Source organism: Chenopodium album, chromosome 13 (assembly GCF_948465745.1).
Source record: "Chenopodium album chromosome 13, dcCheAlbu1.1, whole genome shotgun sequence".
NCBI lineage: Eukaryota > Viridiplantae > Streptophyta > Magnoliopsida > Caryophyllales > Amaranthaceae > Chenopodium > Chenopodium album.
In genome coordinates this window covers 47,693,689-47,717,775 of record NC_137846.1, presented here as the reverse complement: position 1 = coordinate 47,717,775, position 24,087 = coordinate 47,693,689, and the positions used below count along the sequence as shown (strand labels likewise).

The 24,087-nt window shown below is 36.0% G+C and overlaps 1 protein-coding gene across 1 annotated transcript; it reads right to left on the bottom strand.

Annotated features, from left to right (window-relative positions):
* Nucleotides 1–435: 435 nt before the first annotated feature.
* On the bottom strand, nucleotides 436–10,807 carry LOC145575606 (uncharacterized). The gene is made up of 3 exons (XM_081633446.1): nucleotides 10,193–10,807; nucleotides 674–694; nucleotides 436–495 (listed from the first exon to the last, which is right to left on the bottom strand). The coding sequence occupies exons 1-3, from the start codon at nucleotides 10,805–10,807 to the stop codon at nucleotides 436–438; spliced, it is 696 nt and encodes a 231-aa protein (XP_081489572.1).
* Nucleotides 10,808–24,087: the final 13,280 nt, after the last annotated feature.

Below are 24,087 nucleotides of genomic sequence, written 5' to 3'. Positions count from 1 at the left end.
GTTTAAGGACATTGCCTTATTTTATTGCTGACTGAACTATAGTTTAGGGACTTCTAATGCTGACTGGATCAAAGTTTAGGGACTTTGCCTTTTTTTTTTTTTTTTTTTTTTTTTCAATTGCTACTAAATATGTTAATTAACCATATATACCCTTAATTAATCTAAACTATTATTTCCCTTCAAAAAAAAAAAAAATTAATATTATTATTTTATTTCTCTATCTAATATTGAATTTATTTAATTTCCCACATTAATTTTAATAACTTTTTGTTTCTCTCTCCTCAACTTCTTACCTTCCCCATTTTTAAAGCTCCACCACCCTACATATCTAACCCACTTCCACCAGCACCACCCTCTCCCACCGGAACCTAAACCCCCACCAAAGCCACCAAATTCCCCACTGTACTACTCCCACTAAAATCACCAAAAACCCAATCACTCCCTATGAAAACTGCCAAAACCCCCACCAACACCATCAACGAACCACCAACATTGCTGCCATCAAAAATGAAACACCAAAACCATCAAAACCTCTATCACTCTCACCAAAACCATCACCACTCACATTGAGATTGACCAATACCCCCACCACTCTCAGCGAAAACCACCTACACCGCCACCACTCTCACTGAAAACCACGCACCACCTCTAGATTTTCAAGCCCCTAACTTACCAATGCATCCAGATCTATAACCTATAAAATTATAAGTATATGTCATTATCTAAACCTCAAGGTGGTGGTCGTCTCGTGAACTTGACATAGGTTACTCCTTAATTTTTTTTTTCTTAAATTCAAAACTAATTGTTTTCGATTTGATTTATTTATTTATTTTTTCCAATTTGACTGGCTTTTCTAGATTTGTTGGAAATTTTGGTTTTTTTTTTATGAGTTTTAAGACAATTGTGATGTAATGATGGTGATGGTGGTGGTTTATGTAGTGGCGGTGGAGGTTACTATTGTGGTTTTATTTTTGGGGCAAAGCGAAGACCAAAGCGCGTCGTTTTATTTTTGTGGTGTTTCATTACGCCACATGTCTTGCTGAGTCTCTAAACTTTCCCCTTAAAAAATATCTAATGCCAAGGTTCCTAAACTTTCACCATTCTTAATATAAAATGACATGTCATATGGGCAAAGTCCCTAAACTTTCCCCTTCATTTGACAACTCAGCAATTTAGTCCTTAAAATTTGCCTAGTCATCAATTTTTTCGCCAGAATAAGTGTTTAGTGGTGGTGGAGGGACCAAAATCAAACTTTTGAAAGTTGAGGGACCTAAATCAAATTTATACGAAACTTTAGGGACCGTATTTAGTCTTTACTCGGAAACAAGAAAACCCTCCCAAGAAAAAGGAAAAGAAAAAAACAAAAAAACTACAAGAAACCCAAAATAAACCGTACATTAGGTATAACTTTAGTGTCATAGTCAGATTACAAAAATAAAAGATTGGTTGATCATTCTTTTTCTAGGCTACTATTTGACAATGCATATGTTTGCTTAATAATAGCAATAACAGGGGAGAATTTGACATTAATATTGCATAATATGGACCTCAAAAAAAAAAATTGCATAATATGCTGATTATACTCCCTCCGTCTCATAATTTCGTGCATGTATTCCTTTTTGGTGTCCCAAATGTTATGTTTGTTTCTAAAAATATTACATAATCATTACTTACTTTTTATCTTTCTCATACAAAATACATATATACCCAAAAAATCATTATTTACCTTTTCTCTTTTACATACAATATCTTCACCAAAAAAAAAAAAAAAAAAAACAATATTTTCTACTTTTATTATTCCCATACAATGTTTTCTACTTTTTATCTTTTTAATAAAATATTCCCCTACTTTCACCATTTTCCTTAATTACCGTGTTTATGAGAAATAGTCATGAAATAATGAGACGGAGGGAGTAAATATAACCAGTTCTTTTTACCTAACAGTACTTTTTACATGTTGTATGCTCTTATATTTTAATCAGTTTTAACATTTGGAGGATTTTTATGAAGGTCGTTCTTGGTTGGAGCGGATTTGGTCGCTTAATGGTGTGCGTGATTGCCATAAACAGTGAAATCATCATTCAACCTCAACTTGGTGTTGCGTCCTTGTTAAACGAGTTCAAGTATGTCATATTTCTCTTCACCTCGGAAGTTATTGGGTTATCAAGTGACCTACTACATACCCTTTTGGGTTCATACGACAAGTGCATGCTTATGAAATTTGTTCGAAAGTGGAGATTGTTGGGTTAGTGTGGCTCAAATTTTATAGCCCAACTTATTGAGAAAGTGATAGAAAATTATGGAAGAATCTAGAATTTTCGAATGGTTATGAAGATTCTAGATTTATGTGGCAACTTAAAGAGTGTGTATAGAAGAATGCACACTCTTTTTCCACCTCCATACATCACCTATAAATATAAGGTGTTGGGCATCATTTTAGAGCATGTATCCACCTACATATCCTCCAATACTCCAATACTATACACTCTTCCTTCCATACTTATCATGATTGGATATTCTACCTACATACAATCTCCTTAATCCACTATTCCTACTCCATAAAAATAAAACTTTGATCTTATTCCACTATCACAATGAAGCTGATAACCAAGTGGAGCGATATCGTGTTAGATTGGTTAAAGAATTTGCTAAAAGAGATTAGTTCTCCAATTGTTTAAAATAAATAAATTAATTAATTAATTAAATAAAATACAATAAAATTGGTATAAGACATTTGATTCCTTCTTCATAAGCCTTATATGTACATTAAACAATTAACAAATAAATCAATAATCCTGCCCAAATAGGATAAAAATTTCAATTAAACAAAGTAAAAAATCATGATTAGCAAAGAATATAAAACTTAAAGATATAATTTTTTTTATGTAATTATTTATTTTAACCACATAAAACACTCTAACTCACCGATTTCAGTTTCTGTAACTCGGAGCATACTCTCAATTCACCAATCATTGGTTATATAAGAAGACGCTGCATAATTTCTTCATCATCAGATGCTCTGATTTTCTCGAAACTTACCTTCAGGATTTTCCAATCCTAACAAAACGAAGTATGGGTTAGCCATTTTATGACAAAATGTGATGACCTAGTGTTAATGCAATAGACATGCTATATTTTGGGTTGATATGACTAAAAAATTTCGATGGAATCTTGTGTTGTACATTAATTTATTGTAAAACGGGTTAAAGTTATGTTAAAAGTTATTAAATTTAAGCTTTATATTGCAAAAATTATTATTTATTTATTAATAAATTTTATCTTACAAAAAACTTATTATATATTAGATTAATCATATTAATCTTTATAGTATGCAATCACGTATGTATAAGAAATTACACATTAAAATAAAATTCAAGCAAACGACAAATTAAAAGTTACCCTTTAAGTGGTTAGAGTTACCATAAAATAGTTAAAGCTACGCTCAAACTTACAATAAAATTAATTAATGTACACTCGATGTTCACAAGACTTATTAAAAAATTTCAGGATAGTCACTGGCTAAACACGTACAGTCCATTCTGCGATATCCACCTCAAAGTGTTCTCTTTGATGTGTCTTGTACATTTGTCAACGAGTTATTTAACAAATAGATGTATCCATGTCTTATACTTCAAGTCGAATAGTGCCTAAACTGCTATTATCAGGGTCCTGCTATACAAGAATTTGAATCAGAATGATCTTGTTAGACAGGGCATAATCCACCTTTAAGATAAATTACTCATACGTATTGTTCCTATTCTTATATGGTAAATAATAAATTAACTTGAATTTTTAATTTTTGTTATCCCTGCATGTATTCTTATTCGATCTTATGTTAGTCGACTAGTGATTTGAAATGTTACCGGATTTCAATCAATTGATTTCATTTTAAACAATGTTTTTTTTTATTTGCAAGTAGATTAGAAGAATATTATATATAGGTAAAACAATCTAAAAGTTACATTAACCTTGTTAAAAAAAAAAAAAAAATTACCCATTAAAGTTTGTTGTCAAAAAGTATTAGTATCTCCACTTTGACAGTTTAAATTATCATCCATCTCTACACCATCTCCAATGGTGAGACTTAACTTTGAGTATTGAAATACAAAATGAGTTGTTTTTTCCCTCCAATGGTGAATACTCAACCCACTTCTCAATTTAGCAACTCATGTGAAGTCTAATTTTCCAATTATGAGACTTTCTAAAGTATACTAATGTCACTTTTAATTTATGGCCCACCAAATCATATTTTAAGATTTTTTTAGAAAAAAAATGAAATTAAAGCTTAAATAAATTACAAAACATATAATAATATTGATAAGAGCCCACACTTTTTGTCAAATGAGACTCAAAGTTGAGTATCTAAACTTAGCAACTTTATTTTGGAGTTGCTAAGTTTAGATACCAACTTATTGGTATCCTTTGCGAAAAATACTCTTTCTCTCCTAAAAAAACTCACTCAAATCTCACCATTGGAGAGGGTCTTAGAACCCTTTGTGGACATTCAACCTATCTTTGATCTTTCAACGGTAATCAATAAATGAATAAACTGCAATACAAGAACTAATGAAAGAGTATCCCAAAGAACACAGCTTGCCAATCCTCCAATCGCCTTGATCACATCATTTAGTTTGTCAATCCTCTAATCGTCTTGATTGCACGACCTAGGCCAGTTTGGCAATCCTCCAATCGCCCTAATCGCAACACCCCAATTTCCTAATCCTCCAATCGCCCCTCACAGGCTCACACAGGTATAATTTTTCTGCTTTTATGCTAAAAATGTAACTGTTTAAGATTTTGATACGTAATGAAGTGCTTCAAGTGATACAAATGAACAAGGTATCCTCTATAAGCAGAAGAATGTATTAATAAAAATGTATGGATTAGAGTGTGTCCTAATTATATGATCAATGGATAAAATGTTCAAATGCTTTATGACCAATATTTTGCAAAGTTTTTGTATAGCAGTAACTAGTATAGTGCCCGTGCGATGCACGATTTATAAATCAAATTATTAATTATTAATCCCGTAGAAAAAAAAAGATAATTCAATTAGTAATAAAGAGCTCATTTACTAATGGTCGATACAAAAATAAGGGAATTGAATGTAATTTGAATAGTATTTTAAGTTATTAGTATTTTTTTTATAATTTCATTTTATTAATTGAAAAATAAATGAATATTGCTCCATATAATTACATAAGAGAAGTAGATTCATTCATTTTCCATCTTCCATAGAAAAAAAAAATTAAAATTTTCTTGTCATACCTTCTGCTTCAGTAGCTACAATCTAATACGAAATATATATTTTACTTGTCGTATTCACAAAAATCTTTAATTGTTGTTATCATTATTATTGATTTAGCATAAATTTAACTTGGAAAATATTTTTTTTTTTACTTTTAGATGTATATTTTTAATCCAAGTTAATTTAATTTTACTTAGGGTTGTATATTAAATATTTAGATCTCTATATTTATTTAAAATTACATTAGATAGTAGTCTAAAATTATATACCTAGAATGGAAAATATTAATTACAGAAATGGAAAGTATATGAATCAAAATAATCACAATTATATTATATGATTTGGTGAATTTTTTGTGTATAGCTTATAATAGGTAATTAATGACATTGGATAAAAAAAAAAGGAAGGGATTTTGGAGGGAAATAACAGCACCAGGAAATGACACGTGTCATTCTTGGTGTCTGTTTCAATATTATGTTATGTTATGGATTGATTATCATAATTTTGCAGGGTTTATCAAGGGTTTGGTTATTCCAATTACTTTTAACTTAGCAACTAGCAATATGGAATTAGTAATGTGACAAGTGGTATGATGTATGTAAATATATATTTGGTTGTTTAATAGCTTTACATGCTGAAGTTTAGGGGATTCATTTCAGCCAAATACTATGTTATTGGTATTATTGTGCCATAGTGCCGTATATGAGAATGGGATGACCCTTTATGTTATCATTTTTGTAATTTATTAATGAACTAAAGCAATTAAATAACTTTTAGGTGTAAATGTGCAATTTTCCATTTTTTTGTCCCCTTCTATAATGTAATTCTAACAACATACCCTACAACTTATTTCTAAAACTATTTAGCAACAATTTTAAAACAATATTAAATGTCCAAAAATATAAGTCATACCATCTCTTTTATAAGCAAGTTACTAAGAACTACATTAAACTAATAATAACTTACCTGTAACATTAATAATAGTTAGCTCACCTTATATAATCCAATTTATATAATTTTCACAATAAAATAACCACTATATCAAAGATTCTATCTATCGAAAGCAATTAAAATGTTTTTGAGACTAACCAGTGGAAATTAAGACCGAGAAGAAAAGAAATGAAAAAAAATGAGTATAAATAAAGGGACGAAAACCTAACAAAAATATAAATAAATCAAGCAATAGAGGCTAGAATAACTCTTCCAAATTAAAGGAGAAACTTTAGTGGGAACCAGAAAACCGTCCCAAGAAAAAAAAAACCTTAGAAGGAATCCGAAATAAACACTATAATAAAGAATAGAGGGAGTACTGATCTATGTATTTATTCATATTATAAGCTACCTCGCTCTACCTCAATTTAATTTTCATTTAATACTTTAAAGTAAATTATACTTTTTCTTTCCTTGGGCAGTATCTGTCAACAAGATTGATCTGAATACGATATATAATTGAAGGTTTTTTTTTTTTTTTTTTTTGGTTGGTTGGTTGTTGTTGTTGTTTTTTTTTTTTTTTTTTTTTTTTTTTTTTTTTTTTTTTTTTTTTTTTAATATTTATTGAAGATTTAAATCATTTGTAGACTTGCACAAATATATTTTATGATATTCTCTTCGTTTAAAATAACCTCTAGTAACAAATTTTGAAAGATGTCTTGAATTTGTTTTGCTCCTTATCAACAATAACTCAACACAACACGAAAGTCAAATTTGATGGAATTTACTACGTAGTATATTGGGTTGTGGTTTTCTTGTTTGTTTAGGCCTATGTTGAGGCTTGTTTTGTTTCCAATTTAGGAGCATCATATAATTTTTTATTTTTCTTTTTTTTTTCTTTTGTAATTTTAATTTGGTGCAGATGAAAGGGGTAAAAGCCCTGATATAAACTAATTAGTAAGACTAGCAACTTAGCGTGGTAAAGTCACACCAGCTACATCCTCAAAAATTACACTCAATCCCTAACAGTGGAAGTCGTTTCATTTCCATCTTACAGAATAATGATTTAAGCAATACTTGCATCTGCAAGGCTTGATCGAAGCGAAGAGCCCATTGGGCATTACACAAGGCTCGGTCTAACCTTGCACTTTGCCTTGTTTCAACTGATTTGCCCCTTGCCCCCACGTGTGAGAAGCACTCGAAAATTCAACTTCTAAGAGGTCCATCTCCTCCACCCAATCATTGAACAATCTTGATCTCCTATTTGTTTCATGACACGATTTATTTCTTTCCAAAGGGAATCTAGTGTCATTAAAATCACCCGCAATAAGCGAAGGCTCATTATGAGTTGCAGCAAAATTCCTAAGCTCCTCCCACTATTCTTTTCTTTTTGTTGGGTCTGGACTTGCATAAATTGCAGAAAAATACCATGGCATGGCTTCCACTCTAGAGATCTCCATTGTTATGTGTTGTTTGTGCTTCAAAATAGGATTCACAATCACAAGATTAGACTTACAAAACACCCATATACCCCCACTGAAACCCATATATAGCATCCACTCTCGAATGTCCATCATAGCCCAGCCAAGAAGCTATCTTCAATGCTGGCTTACTTCCCATATGTGTCTCCACTAATGTAAGCACATTTGTTGATGAATTTTCACTAAGTCTTTAAGTGTCGGAATAAAATTTCTACTCCCAGCTCCTTGAACGTTCCATACCATATAAGAGATGGGTAAAGTATCCGGATTTAAATTAGGTATGCTATCCATCATATCAACTAGTATCGACGGGAGAATTGACATATATGATTGCCTTAGCAAGTTCAGTAAACGCTGAAATTCATTGGGAATTATCACCGTGACCACCAATTCCGAGGGGTTCGAAATGGGTGGCAGTATTGATTCCATTTGCATCTCCATCACATGGAGTAGGGGACACATGACTTCTATGTACGGTTGATCCATTGGGAAGCCAACACACAAAGTTTTCTCTGGTGGGATTGTCACCTGGATCGAGAAGGGAGTTTGAAACATGTGTGACATTAGGTGATTGCTCGATGGTGGCTATGTGTGGTTGTTCTGTGGCTGTGATAGCTTCTTATTGCCTTCTAGACTTGCCTCTCGAATATCTTCTAAGGAAATCTCAATATTCTCTTTTCCTTGTGCACCAATCAGTTGCTTCTTTTCAGAGTGAATCTTCGGAATATTTGTATTTTCCTTAAGTGGCACTTCCAAATTATTTTCAGCTGGCTTCTTTTTTTCTTGATACACTTTTTTTGGTATTTTTTTGAATTAATATTCTGCTGGGATGAGGGGATATTATTTGCTTTAAAGGACATTGAAATCTCTTTTCCTAATTGAAATAATTGAATTATCTCCTAAATTGATTTCTTTTCCATAATTTCCTTCCTTATCACCAAAGGTCTCCATATAGTTCTCAACAATATCAATTCTATCCTTATTTGTTCTATTTCCTTCCTCCTCGAATCCCTCCAGAATACTAAACCTCGAACCTCCTCCTGGATTAACTCCTTAATTTTCGTTGACTTTGTTTTTTTTTTCCTTTATTAATTAGTTACCAATCGGTTCGAGTCTGTCACCACCTGTGCAGCCACCTTACCACCACCATTCATTGCAGCCCCAATCCCTAGCCCTGCCTTCACTACTCGTGGATTTCTCTTCCTCACTGGAATCTGTTGGGTTTCGGTGAGTCCGACCCACCACGGAAAGAAACCCGACCCCAAAACCAAACTCACAATAATTATAACGATAATGCATAATTAAAATAAACAACAAGATTAAGAGATTAATACCTTTGTCGCGTGCTTCTCTCACTTAATTGAGCTCTTACTTCGAAAGCCCTTTAGCTCCGCTCACACGGAGACCTCCTTCGAAGTCCACCCGCAGCGCGAGCACCGAACTCGGTCTATTGCCTTGGAGTTAGCAAGGCCCGAGCTCAAAACCCGAGTAATTAGTGTTCAAAGGTTTTCACACTATGATGCCTTTTTCAACACTTACTCAAGTGAAAAATCCCAACACCCAAGGTTGGTATTTATAGGCAAAGACTCTCAAAATTTCCATCATCTTTCCATGTGGGAGATTTTGATTTTATTCATTTTATTTTAAATCTAAAATAAAATAAATAAGCAAGCTACTAATAAATCAACAAGTGTCAAGCTCATATGAGGGGTTAGGTGAGGACCATTTGGAGGAGGGGGGACCAAACTTGCTCCCCACTCCTCTCCTAAAAACTGCCACCTCACACCATTCACTCTCTCTTGCTAGCCGCCACATGGTAGCCCCACTTGGGCACCAAGGCATCCAAGTGGGCTGCCATGCGCTTGATGCCATACACTCGGCCAGCAGGTCACGCACTTGCGTGTGGGCTTCTTGGTCGAGGCCCAGTTGCTAGCAAGCACGCAAGGCCAGCAACCATGCTGCTGCGGGCTGGTGCGCCTAGCGTGCTGGCCCTTGCGGCTGGCTGCTGCAGCATGGCTTGCTAGCCAATGCACGCACATGGTTGCGGCAACCATGCTAGCATAGGCGCGCTAGCACGCACCAACCAGCCATAGGCTCGGCTTGGTGCGCATGCTAGCCACCATGCTAGACTATATGCCCCTAGCACTCGGTTTGCTCGGGGCATTCCGATGCTAGGGGTATTTTGGGAATTTGTTGATTTATTAGTTTTTCTCGTCTCGTCTTTTTATTATTATCGACTCGACTTTTGACGCTCGGTTTCAATGCTCCAAGCTCGAATTTCCGACGTCTAAATATTAATTACTCGGGCGACTTATTAATTCCTTCCGAATTAATTCATCGCTTCGGTTCGCTAGTTGCTTGGGTGTGACCCGAAGGGTTCAGTCAAGATTAAGTTGTAATATCAATTATTCATTAATATTACCGATCGAAAACGGCCTCCATCCAGCATTCCGATCACTTGACCTCACTGAATAATTAGCTTTCTAATAATTCCGAACCATCTATCGGAATAATACACTTGTTCAAATGATACCATTCCTTTCAGTTTCTTAACCTGCATCCAGGACCAAAAGTCCTCTTTCTCTTCCGGTTTAGGATTGTGATTATGAAGAGGGTTATCATGGATAGTCATCAGTGCATTCTCACCTTCTATGCTCACTGCAAGACACTCATTGTCAACATGTCCAAGCTTGCCACATCTAAAGCAGACCATATGGATCCCCTCATATTGAACTCTCCATACACGTCCCTTAAGCCAAAACTTTGACAATAATGGCTTCGAAAGATCAATTTCAACACCGAGTCTCATAAATTGTCCTCTCTCAGCTTGTGCCGTAGTCTTATCAACTCTAAGTACCTTTCCAATATTTGTACCAATTTTATTTAGAAAATTGATATCAAAATATTCCACCCGCAAATTAGGTATACGAACCCATGTTGTTAGTACCTTAATTGGAGACTCGTCTGGTACAAAGTTTGGAATCCACTTCCTAATTGTTAAATAATTATCATCTAATAGCCATGGACCTTGAGTAAGCACATAATTGTAATCAGTGTGGTTCGTGAATCTCGCAATGTAGAAATCACAACCTATGTCAGTGAAGGCTAGTTCTCCCTTAATATTCCATTTCTTCTTCAGTCTCCTCATCTCCATGGCTTTCGCAGTTGCTTTTTTTCCTCCTTCGATAATCTGATAGCAGGGCATCTTTCATCCATTAGGATCTCCTCTGGCACTTCTTTATCGTCCGAGACTTCCTCATCATCTTCATCATCCAATTGGACGATAGGTTCGATGCCTGGATTTAACTTCTGCGCACCCCTCAGCATATCTCTGAATGAGAAACCATTCCCATTCTGTTTAGCCGATTGACTGTTCACCCCATTCATTGGTTGCGATGTCTTATCTTCCAGCATTGCATCCTCCATAGTTTCATCAGACTCGTTCCTCGCATTGAAAATCAAGTGGTTGATTTTTCTCTTAGGTTTCTTATTGGATCGATCCAACTGGTCCCTTTCATTAGAAAATTGGGTTTTCCCCGTCAAACTTTCAGAGTTTTCCATAGAGAGAATTTATTTTTTCTATTAAAGCCAGCTACTATTAATTGAAGAGGGTTAAAACAAAATTACGTAGTGTATAAGTTACGTTATAATATTTTCCCATCTTTGACCGCAAATATCTATAATCTCACACTAGTAAAAATTATAAAAGTTAGATATTAATAATCTACTCACCAAGACGAATCAAATTAGATCCCACATGACTATATTTGTTCTTATAGATTAAGAGAAATTTAGAAAATTCTCTCTTTTTTAAAGAAGTTAAAGATTTCAAACAAGAACATCATTGTGGAATGGAGGGAGTATAATTTAAGAGTCGTTTTCTAACTTCTCACCACAACACTTCAATCCTTGAATGGAGCAATTCTATGAATTCCTTTTTTTTTTCTTTAACAAATATTTCTTCTCTAACTTCCACTACTCTCACCATATCACTTGAAATTCCACTCCTTAAATTTTTTGTATGTTATTTAGGGGGAATAACTTCCACTTCTCCATTTTTTTTTAAAATCTATAACTTCACTAAAATATTTTCTTTTTAATAATTTACATACTTCACATATACGTATATTTTGTGTTCACGGATACACTCTAGTTAGTAAAAATTAAGAGGCATGGGTTTGAATACTAGTATTAAACTTCTATGTTATATTTAAAAGGTGTGTAAACGTAACAAAGATGGTACCATGTCATTTTTTATTTTATTTTATTTTATTTGTTTTGACAAAGATTCACTCTAAAAAAATGGAAACAAATAGACAAACTAACAAGCTAGAAGGAAAGACAAAGGATACGGAGCTTCCTAGCCGAAACCGCAAGCTCATGAGCAGGCCTAATAGCTTCCCTAGAGACCTTCCGAAGAGAACACGCAAAGAAGAGTGATAAAATGCCATCAATCTGTTGATGAATCCAAACTGCAGATATATCTTTCGAGTAATGATCCATGAGAATGTAAAGAACCGCTATGCAGTCGGTATGAATTTGAACTTGAGTAAACCCACGACTCTGCACCATTTGTAAAGCCAAAAGGCAAGCAAGCATTTCTGCTTGAATGGTCGAGAGGGCAAAGCAAGCCCTAGCTCCACCCCCAGACAATGATTAGTACCTGTCTGATAGAAACACCAACCCGTACCTGCCTTAATTGGATTGGACTATTATAGGTACCATGTCATTGTTATGTTAATAATGCCTTAATTGGATTAGACTATTATAGTGAGACTTGGAATACTAGTAAGAAAAGCTACTTCTTTTAAAAGAAAGATATACGGGATTACTACCGTTGTACGTAAGTCAAAGAACTTTGCAATTAATTCAAGTTTCCCAAGTCATAGCTTATGATACTCATAAAATGTACTATTAGATTAAGAAAAAATATTTTTAGTACTACTATTTGTTATTAATTCAACAACTAAAAAGCTATGTTTATTAAATTGCTAAAAAGGACAAAAAGAAAAAGAAAAAAAAAAAAGTTGTATGGCATGCTTTATGCCACAATCAATGAATATATTAGCTCCAACTATGCATGATGCAGTAGAAGTTAAGGCTTTGCATTGTTTGACAATTTACACTTATCAGCTACTTGTAATTTATTAGTTGGTAATAGTATTAGACATGTAAGTAAATTTTTTTTGGTATATTATTATCGGCTAATAATGTACAATGCCCCTAAAAGTCTTTACTTCCTACTACTCTCACAAATCACAATCATCTACAGTATATTTAGTTGCGCGCGACACTGTTTTAGTTGCGCGTGACACCTGTGCTACTAGTGTTAAATTTTTTATTTTTATTTTATTTTATTTTTTTTGTATTATTACCCCCCAAGTGTGAAGAGTTTTTCATGATGTTCGTAAAAATATGAACACTTTGAATGGTATATGTTTTTTTTTAATTACCCCCCAAGTGTTATGAACTTTACCGTGGTATTCGGTAAAGTGCATAACATTTAGAATCTTTATTTGAATGCTAAAAAAAATGATTGTTTAATGAATGAACGAGTTTATCCGGATTTCATATGTAATATTTTTTAAGTCGATCAATGTTTATTAATTGGCGAATTTCATCACCCCCAATATCCATTAATTTGACAGCTCCTCCTGATAGAATTTCAATTACGCGGTAAGGTCCTATCCAATTAGGTTTGAATTTCCCTCTTGGATCGGTTGGTGGACCCCTAACCTCTTTTAGTACAAAGTCACCTTCTTTAATATTTCGGGGTCGTACCCTTTTGTTAAAATGTCGCGCAATGCGTCGTTGGTAGACTTTGTACATGATGCAAAGCTCTTAATCGTCGTTCGTCGAGAAATAAAAGCTCTTCATACCTCGCTCTTACCCATTCAGCTTTCGGTAACTTACTTTCGAGTACGATGCGTAGGGATGATATTTCCAGTTCAACTGGTTTAACTGCGTCCATTCCGAAAACTAAGGAGTATAGAGTTACTCCTATTGATGTTCATATGGATGTTCTACAACCCCATAGAGCGAAGTGTAGTTTATTCTGCCAGTCTTTATAATTTTCTGCTATTTTCTTAATGATGACTGTTATGTTTTTATTTGCCGATTCTACATCTCTGTTCATTTGAGGTCTGTATGGAGATGAGTTATGATGTTTTACTTTATAACGAGCTAAGAGGGTCTCAACTTCTGCTTTGAATTGAGATCCCTGATCACTAATTAGTTCGTGTGGAACTCCATATCTACAAAATATGTTTCGTTCGAGAAACTTTGCGACATGTTTAAAAGTGATATTTACGTAAGAAGCAGCCTCGATCCACTTAGTAAAGTAATCAATGGCTACTAGTACGTACTCGTGTCCTCTTGTTCCTGTTGGAGAAATTTTACCAATTATGTCAATTCCCCAAGTCGAGAACGGCCAAGGGGAAGTGAGGTTGTACAGTTCGGATGGTGGGAGATGTTGTAAGTTAGTAAACATTTGGCACTCTGGACATTTTTTAACATATTATATGCAATCATGTTCCATAGTGGACCAATAGTACCCTTGTCGTGAAATTATTTAAGCAAGTATTTTTCCATTCATATGAGGTCCACAAACACCTTTGTGAGTGTTCTCCATAAGGCGTGTGGATTCTGGTTGGTCTATACACAATAAGCTTGACCATTAGGTCCCTTTTTGCATAATTGACCATTTAATAGACCATATTGGGCCGCGAGTGTTCTCAAGGCTCGTTGGTCTTTCGATGAAATATTTTCAGGATATGTGCCATGAGTAATATATTACAGGATATGATCATACCGAGGATTGTCCTTCGATGTCATTTATTTCCTCTATTGCGTTATAATACGCTGGTTCCTCTCTTCAATCAACGCATAATGGCATCATATTTAAGTGATCCGGAATGTTGATCATTGAGGCTAATTTTGCTAACGCATCGGCAAATTGATTATCATCCCTTGGGAGATATTTGAAGTCAATATGTTCAAAATGCTCGATGAGTTGCTATAGGTGTGCTTGGTATAATATCATCGTGGAGTTCTTTATTTTCCATTTTTTAAGTATATGATTTATTATCAAATTAGAATCTCCATATACCTCTAATTTTTGCACGCCTATGCTAGCTGCTGCTTCTAGTCCAATAATGCATGCTTCAAATTTCGCGGCATTATTAGTAACCTCAAAGTCTAGTTTAACAGAGATTGGAGTATGTGCTCCCTCTAGACTTATGAGTAACACTCCCACACCACATCCTTTTTGATTGGATGCACCGTCGAAGTACATTACCCATTTGTCATCTTGCATCATGAGAATCTCTTGTCATCCGGAAGATGAGTAGATTCTGCATGACTTGTTTGAATAGGATGTTGGGCCAGAAAATCGGATATGACTTTTCCTTTTATTGATTTTTCAGGAATATATTTTAGATTGATTATTATAGCATTCAAAAGATTCAAGAGAAGGCATATACTCGGAAATTGAGCTCATATTATTAAAATAAAAAGAAAGTACATTAAGAGAAGAATCCTTTTTGGGATCTTCGTCCTTAGAACTAGAAAATAAAGACTCAGTAATGGCCACAAGGCCTAAATTTTTAGCTTCCTTAAAATCTAAAGTGGACTCATCGTCAGATTCTTCAAACATCTTCCCTTCGCCAGTGATGATTTCCAGTTTATCACCTTTATGATTGGTCCATTGAAAGATTTCCTCCATCCATGCTAGAAGGTCTCATTAGAAGGGGTGATCAATGAGGTTGGGTCAAAAGCTTCATATTTGATGGCGTTCTGATTTGTAGCAACATGGTTTTGCTCTAGTCCAAATAGCAAGTTGAATGCTTGCCTATCATAGCACCCTGGAGTTGGGTGTTTTGATTGAACGATTTCGAAATCGTCGTTCAAGAAGTAGCAATCGTGGAATATTTCGAATCCAGGCTTCTTGATACCTTCTAGAACTAGTGGTTCTGGAAAGTTATAGCATGGGTAATCTTCTCCCTCCCTAATGAATTGTCCATTAAGGGTTTGATTGTAGGATGGGAGTAAAGTGATTATCCCTTTCTTATTAGTGTCTCTACGTGCTTTAATTTTAGCATTGTGAGATTCTAGTTCTTCTTTGGTTCGTTTGTATCCCAATCCAAAAGAGAACCTTTTCTTTGGGATAGGAAGTAAGAGAGACTTCTTCAATCCTATTCCCAAGGGCATCCCCGGAAAGTAACTACTCTTAAATAAGATGTTGTTTACTATTGGGGTGGAGTATGGATTAAGCTTGAATGGTTCTTCAAGGCTTTCCTCCATTTCTAGAGTGCAAATAGCCTCCGCGGCGAATCCCCACATGTCCTCTTCATTATTATCATGGTTTATTTCTAGAAGTGATTGATCGTTTATTGCTATTTTAAGAGGAGAAGCATGTATGGTCATAGGAAGACCTTGATAGTTCAACCTAATCATTTGATGAAGTGAGGATGGTATTGAACCAAGCTCATATATCCAAGGACGTCCAAGAAGAAGATTGAATGTAGGTTTAATGTCCATAACATGAAAATCAACCATCTTTTGAATTGGGCCTGTGGTAATTGGTAGCTTAACAGTTCCACACACCGATCTCCTCGAGTTGTCATAGGCCCTAATGCTTTGTGTTGTTGATTGGAAGTCTTTTTCTAGATTAAGGCCTAGATATTTTGCAGTTCATAATGGGCACACATTTACAACTGACCCATTGTCCACCAAAGTAAGAGGGATGTTGTATCCCTTGCACCCCACAGTTAAGTATAATGCATTGTTGTGGGTAGTGTCTTTTGAAGGCAAATCATCACTAGTAAAAATGATTGATTTGTCGGATTTCTCGCTATTAAGCAAGCTAACGAGATCTTGGGGAGTTGTGTCTACACTTATAGACAAAGCCGTTAGGGCGTTCATAAGAGAATTCCTATGTTCTTTAGAAGTACTTAGGAGTTCCCAAATGCTAACATTTGCCTTGGATTGGAGAAGTTGTTTGACCAATGGATCTTCCACCTCGAGTGGAGGTGGTATTGAATTTTGAGCTTGACCTTAAGTTTGATTTTGAGTGGTCGAAGATCCATTTGGTGGTGCTTGATAAACTTGCCCAGAACGAGTTAGATGATCTATCTCATTTGGGTTAGTTGTAGGACTCGTGAACCAACTTTATTCTAGAGGCTTTGAGTGTGCCTCCATTTCAAGATGTTCCATGAGTTGTGCTTGATTCCATTGTTCATCTAAGAAGAGATTTGATAAATCTTGTGATTTCCCCAAGAAATGATCTCAATCAAGGGCTCCAATTGTTTCATTTTGTAGACAAGGTGGAGGTGGGACGGCGGCGTACTTAGAGACATATAAGTCTTGAAAGTCGTCATCCCATAATCCACACACTTTGTTAGTTACCCCTACGAGTGTTGTGGTTAGAGGCTTCCTTATAGGTGTGATATAGTCCAAAGGATTGAACACATCACTTCCCATATGTTCCTCATCAATGTGAAATGCCCCTAATGGGGATACATTATTGTTGGGCTTAGGCGTGGGAATTCTCCCATCGTCTACTAGATCTTGCACCTTGTGCTTTAGGACATAGCAACGTTCAGTATCATGCCCAACACCCCTATGATAAGTACAATAAGCATTGCCATCCCATTGGGCGTATCTTTTTTCTGGTAGAATAGGTGGCGTTGGCCCTGTTGGTGAAAGTAAACCTTTTTTGCTTAATTTTTCTAGCAACTCTTTGTAACTCACAGGGAATTGTGTAAATTTTCTTTCTTTTGTCCATCTTCTTCGAGGATCATTACTAAGATATTGAGTCGTGCTATTGTATTGCGTAGAAGTCGCAAATACATCAATAGAGGATGAAGTGTTATCATTCCCCCTTTTGTAGTTATTCTTAGGTTGATGATGATGAGGCTTATTTGCTTTTTCTTTAGCAAGATCATCTTCAATCCTAGTAGCCACAAAATAGACCTTTTGAAAAGTGTCTAAACCAAGGTAGCGTAGATGTTTGTTGTACTTTTCATGACAATTGTCAATGAACTTTTGTACTAACTCGAGTTTAGGTGGCCTTTGGGCAAGGTGAGCCGCCTTTTCTCGCCATCTACCATAGAAAGCAAGGAAACCTTCATCATCGCCTTGCTTAAGCATTTCAAGTTCACGTAGAGTCGATTTGAACTCTACGTTACTCTCATATTGGGTAATGAAAGCTGAGACTACATCTTCCCATGTTGTTTTGAATTTTGGATCTAGCCCATAGTACCACTCTCTTGCGGTTGGGTCTAGAGATAAAGGGAAAGTCAAAGCATAAAGCTTAGGATCAACTCCCTTTAATGCCATAGTGCCACTAAAACACATTAAATGGTTTTGAGGATTATTGGTCACCTTGAATATTGGCAAGTCCGTAGCTATGAACTTTTCTGGTAAAGTAAGTCTTATAGGAGGAGCAAACTTTTCTGCGTCGAAGTACTTGTTCCCCATTGTAGAACGAAGAACAAGCTTCTCCAATGACTTCTTTGATGGATAGTTGTTCCATCTTTTGTTGCAAGGCTAAAGTTTCGGCATTTTTCTTTTCAGCCTTTTCAAGTTTCTCAATTCTTCTCTCCTCGGCCTCTTGAGCCTTTTCTTCTCTTAAACGAGCAATCTCTTCTTGAAGTTGCTCTATGGTTGACATTGTTGTTGGACTAGAACTAGTTGTTGAGGGAAGGTGGTTTGAAAGGGGTGGATTGTTTGATGGTAAACGTAGAATGCGAGTGCCCGGGAGACTTCGTTCCCAAGCTTGAAAGCCGGCCCTAAAAGAAGTACGAAAAGATAAGTAAATCGATACGCTTATTTAGGAGACAAAAGAAGAAGAAAGAACACAAGATGTATTCGAACGGATAACATCACCTTTAAACAATTCTTCAATGAAGATATTGTTTGAACGAGCCAATTTGTTTTTCAAAAAATCAAAAAGGCTCGCAACAGTAGGCGTGCGCAAGTAACCAGGTTGCACACGGAAGGCGCGCGCATCCCCAGCTCTTGCACTGGACGTGGTCGCACAACTCAATGAGTTGTACGCGCCACCTGCTCGTGCAACTTTTTTTAATTCAAGAAGTTTTTTTTTTTTTTTTTTTTTTTTTTGTATTTCATCATTTTTTTTTTATGTTACCCCTCGAATACGACTCAAAATTACGAAGGGACAACTTCGTAATTGGGAACCTAAACCAAGTTAAAAGGAAGAAAAAAGCTATCCTAAACACACATAGTCATGTAATCATATAAGCATATAATAAGCCAAGGTTCACACAATGCCATTCTAAGGTCATAAGCTTGGGTGTCCAAAGGTACCATATCTTAAGGAACGATGCAAAAATCAATCACTCAGTGTGTTGACTCATGACATAGCCCTCCCAACATTTTGTTGGCGATATGGTGGGATGATTGTTATTGATTTCGGGATAGAAGCCTAGTGTTGGCAACCCCTAGTCAATGAGCCAATTTTCAAAGGTTAAAGTGTGCTACGATTATGCATGATGCAATGTTGCTTGTTTGGTTTTTACTTTTGTGAAAAAGAAAGATATTATGCGTTCGAGTCTCGCTCTCTAACTAGAGATTATCTAAGTTAATTCTTGTTACAACCCTTAGGCAACCTAGTGTTGGAAACCTTGGATCATAACTAAGAACTAATCTTGTAACCTCTAAATCCCCAGTGGAGTTGCCACTATAAGGAGGGTGTTCCCATCGTAGGGGATTTTTCTCCTTAGATGCCCATGCCCCTTTAAAAGCCTAGGACTTTACACTTGTTATGGTGTATTAGGATTTGAATTCCTGACTGTTTAGGGGACCTTGAATTAGAAATGATCCTCTTATCAGGCTTTTTTGTAAGAAACAAGTAGGAGTCGCCAATGAGTTTTAGGAAAACTCATAAACCTCGTTCATGCCTTTCTCCCAAGTAGAGTTCAAAGGATAATTAGCACGAATCGTAAGTTTACCCATGCCCAAATCGGTCTACATGTACCAGAAATGAGTTCGGGAGCGAGGGTACTAAAATAACGTTCCTTTTAGGGAGGAATCGCTATTCTAGCCCTAGTTACGGCCTCTACTAGCTTTTCCTTTTTCACAATTTCATCACTAAACAATATATGCAACGCGATACCTAAAACTAAGTTAGATTATTTTATTTACACGCATTGATCACATAGGAATTACATTGCAAAAGTCGTTATTCTTATTTAATCAATATTCGTGAATTAAACAAAATAAACAAGATTCGCCTTGGCTTAGGTGATCAATCAACAATTAATATTCAATTCTATTCTTATTTAACGCAAGATACTATGTGAAATTAATTAATTAAAAGTCCGTTTAAAGTGATCAAACAACACTAATCAATTAATTAAAGTTGTTTTAAACAACAAAACAAAGGTGATTGATCTAGGTGCTCGGGAATTTACCACTTCTCTTTGCTAGATCTTCGTTTAGAACACTTATGGACTCCTTCTTGTTCGGGAACCTCCACCGTAGTAACAAGTATTAAAGAGGGTGAGTGTTTAGGACAAGAGGGTTTGGTAGCACACAAGTTCACAAAGTTTCTGCCAGAGTTTTTTAGGTTATTTTTCGTCTATTTGAGCCTTGTATTAAGCCCCTATTTATAGGGAATGGGTAAGATTAGGGTTTTAAACATTCTGCCACAGTAGGCGTCGTGCGCATCTGAAAGGGTTGCGCGCGACAGCCCAGCGCAAGTGGATTAGTTGCGCTGCTGTAGGCAGCGCAACTGATTGTCTTGCGTGCGGTATTATGGTAAGATTCGATTTCATATTTTTATGAAATTATGAATCTTTCGCAAGCGCATCACTAGCAGTTGCGCTAGGTGTTGAGCTTAACCTTGTGAGTTGCGCGCGCCAGACCAGCGCGACTCATTGAGATGCGCAAGGATTTATCTATGGCATCATTAATTTTAACCTAGGCGCCTCTAAATCTGTTATTTTTAGGGTTTAAGCTCGGGCTTAAGCCTAATTATGATCGGGCTTAGTTGATAGGACCTTAATGCTTTTGTTTTTGGGTTAGGCTAGCTTATTTTTATGTTCTTGCAATTCAATTAGTTATCCATAAGTGTTCTTCACGTTAATCCAACACGAAAATGGTTTTATTTATCGTCATTGCACTTCCTGTCGGGACAGGAGGCCAAAAGTGGATGTCTACAACAGCTAAAATGTTTTCTTGAGGATCTTTAGAAAATGATCAAGGCAATATAATAATACCTACACTCTTAGGCAATCCGGCAAGCTTGCAGGTTATATTATAGGCAAGCAGTAATTCTTATTGTAATTGCTTATATAAAGAAAAAAAGATTCGGAATGTCGGTAAATGTTTTTTACTGAACCTCCCGTTGTTCTCTCTTTGATTGAACACAGCCGATAATAGAGACAGATAGAAAGTATGTAGTGAAGGGGAAAGCTCCGGTTTGAAGACGACGATAGCAGCCATTAGGCTAAGCAGCGGACGGCTGAATAACGTCGATAGACTTAGTTAGATTCGAAGTTAAATAGTATAGTTTATGTTAGGTTCGTTAGACAAGTCGATAGGCGCGGGGCCGTTAGGCACAGAAGCGGACCAAGCTTGGTTTTTTGGATGGGTCAACCAAGATGAAGGTGAGGAGGCAGAAATGGATTCGAGCTGATTATATGGTGAGAGGATGGCTATTTGCTACACTGATTAACATTGCTGAGAGTCTTGTGTATGTTCAGTATGCATAATAACTTTGGGAAGAGATTGTAAAAAGGTATGGCCAATATAATTCCCCTTTACTGTTTAAACTGAAGAATGACCTTCAACAGATTAACTTGTCTGTTGGTGAGTATTACTATAAGCTCAAGAGCTTGGCTTGTGGGATGATTAAAGGATTCCTAACATGCAACTGTGGTGCTATGTTTAACTGTTCCTACAACATCTTGAAGAAAATGGTTGAGATGGACTCATGAAGTTCTTAAAGGGCTTGAACCCTGCCTATGAAGGAAGACTAACCTTCTTTCAATGGATCCACTGTTGCCTGTGAACAAACAAAAAAGAGCTCGTCCAACAAGTTGAAAAGCAGAAAGAAGTGAAGCAAATGCAAACATTGAAGTCGGTGCCTTGGCTGAAAACAAGAAAATCCGAAAATATTACATAAGGATGAAACTTGAGAAAGAAGCCAAGAAATATGAGCATTGTGGCATGAAAGGGCATTTGAAGGAAGAATGTTTCAAGTTGGTGGCCTGAATGGTTGAAGAACACTAAACCCAAGAACAACTGTAGACAAGTAGCAAGTGTTGCTAGGGGCTACCCAGGAGGCAATCAAGATGACAATCCCCTACGCATCTACTCTGCTTGACTCTAAAGAGCCTTACTTAAGGAATCTATCAACTTGTGGCTTCGCCTCGGCGTCTATACTAGACTTTCTCTCTCCTCGTCCTTCAAATGTAAACTTCAGTCCTTGTGGTCGGCATAAAAAGAAAGATGATGGTTATTTTGAAAGGCATAAAGCCCGTCTTGTAGGTGATGGTCAATCTCAGCGCGAAGGAATTGATTGTGATGAAACTTTTAAGTCCGATCGTGAAACCGGATACTATACGGTTGGTTTTTAGTATTGCTTTGTCAACATCATGGCCAATTCATCAATTGGATGTCAAAAATGCTTTCTTACATGGTAACTTGAATGAAACCGTGTATATGTATCAGCCTTTAGGGTTCAAAGATCTGGCCCGCCCTGATCATGTTTGTCTTCTGCGCAAATCATTGTATGGTTTGAAACAGGCACCTCGCCCGGGCTTGGTACCAACGATTTGCAGATTTTGTGGCTGGTTTCTCGCATAGCAAGTCTAATAACTCTCTCTTAATTTATAGCCATGGTACTAACATTGCTTAGATTTGGTTATATGTTGACAATATCATTCTTACTGCATCTTCTTCTTCTCTACGACGTGCTATTATGGCCAAGCTAAGCTCTGAATTTTCAATGAAAGATTTGGCTGAGTGACTTTCTAGGGATTGCTGTATCTAGAAATAAAGCTGGTCTATTCTTGTCTCTGAGAAAGTATGCAGAAGACATTCTATTCTTGCTAGGGCAAGCATGACTAACTGCAAGCCCTGCCCCACTCCTGTTGACACCAAGGGCATGCTAAGTAACAATGCAGGGGTTCCCTACGAGGATCCAACATAGTACCGTCGCCTAGCTGGTGCTCTTCAGTACTTGACATTCACCAGGCCTGATCTTTCTTATGCAATACAACAGGTCTATATGTTCATACATGATCCGAAGGTACAACATATGGCTGAAACGCATTCTGCGCTATATTCAAGGTATGATTGACTTCGGAATGCACTTATTAAAATCCTCGATCACTTCACTTCTATCATATACTAATGCTGATTGGGATGGGTGTCCTGACACTCGTTGTTCCACTTCGGGTTATTGTGTTTTTCTTGGGTTGGTTTCCTGGTCCTCGAAACACCAACCTATTTGTCTAAGTCCAGTGCCGAGGCAGAGTATAGAGGTGTTGCAAATGTTGTCTTTGATTCTTGTTGGACCCGCAATCTATTGCTAGAACTTTGTTGCCCAGTCACGAAAGCAACATTGATCTATTGTGATAATGTGAGTGCGATATACTTATCTAGTGATCCGATTCAATATCAGCACACTAAACACACTGAGTTGTTCGAGAAAAGGTTCAACGCGGAGAAGTGCGTGTCCGTCCCGTTATCAGATTGCATTTGACAAAGCTATGTTGTTATGTGCACCCAAGTGCATAGTTTGTGATGTTGAGTGCACCCTCAAAAGAGCTGCTATACGCACCTTTGTCATAGTTGGTGTTGTTGCGGCCAATTTTTCCTATATTTAAAAAAGATAATTATTACTTAGGTTTTTTGTTTTTTGTTTTTTTTTTGTTTTGTTTTTTTTAGAGAAGATAATTATTGGTTATTTTTAAAATAATTTAAATTTTAATTATTCTCCAATTGTTATTTTTACTTATGTGTCAAAATTCTAAAATCTTATTCGTCACTTTTGCTTAGGTGACGAGTAAATTTTTTAATTCTAAAATAAATTATTAATCTAATTTTCATTGGAAAAAATAATACCTATTTTTATGTGGCGCGCCAAATGCTCCCAAAAAAAGCCTACTTTATTAATATACTAGTTTTGTGTCCCGTGCGATGCCCGAGTTGTTTATTGAATTTTGAGATAAATTTTTAATCCATATGTCAAATTTTAAAATATATCATTGATACAAAATTAGATGGAAATTGATGTGCTTTTATAACGATTTGGTATCTAGTAGGCATGTAATGACTAATAATAATGTTGGTGGAAATGTTCGATTTAATACATTAAAAAATTAGCATAAGATAAATGTTCAAAGCCCATTGGGTTGACCCGAACCCAAAACTTTGGGCAAGGGTTGAACATTTCTT

What these genes read in the sequence shown, in the direction of transcription:
- LOC145575606 (XM_081633446.1), bottom strand. Translation starts at nt 10,807, where the DNA reads ATGAGGAGACTGAAGAAGAAATGGAATATTAAGGGAGAACTAGCCTTC. An exon ending in TTAAGAAACTGAAAGGAATG is followed by an intron (nt 695 to 10,192) that starts GTATCATTTGAA and finishes ATAATTTTATAG; the next exon opens with GTTATAGATCTGGATGCATT. An exon ending in TTATAGATCTGGATGCATTG is followed by an intron (nt 496 to 673) that starts GTAAGTTAGGGG and finishes TTTTGATGGCAG; the next exon opens with CAATGTTGGTGGTTCGTTGA.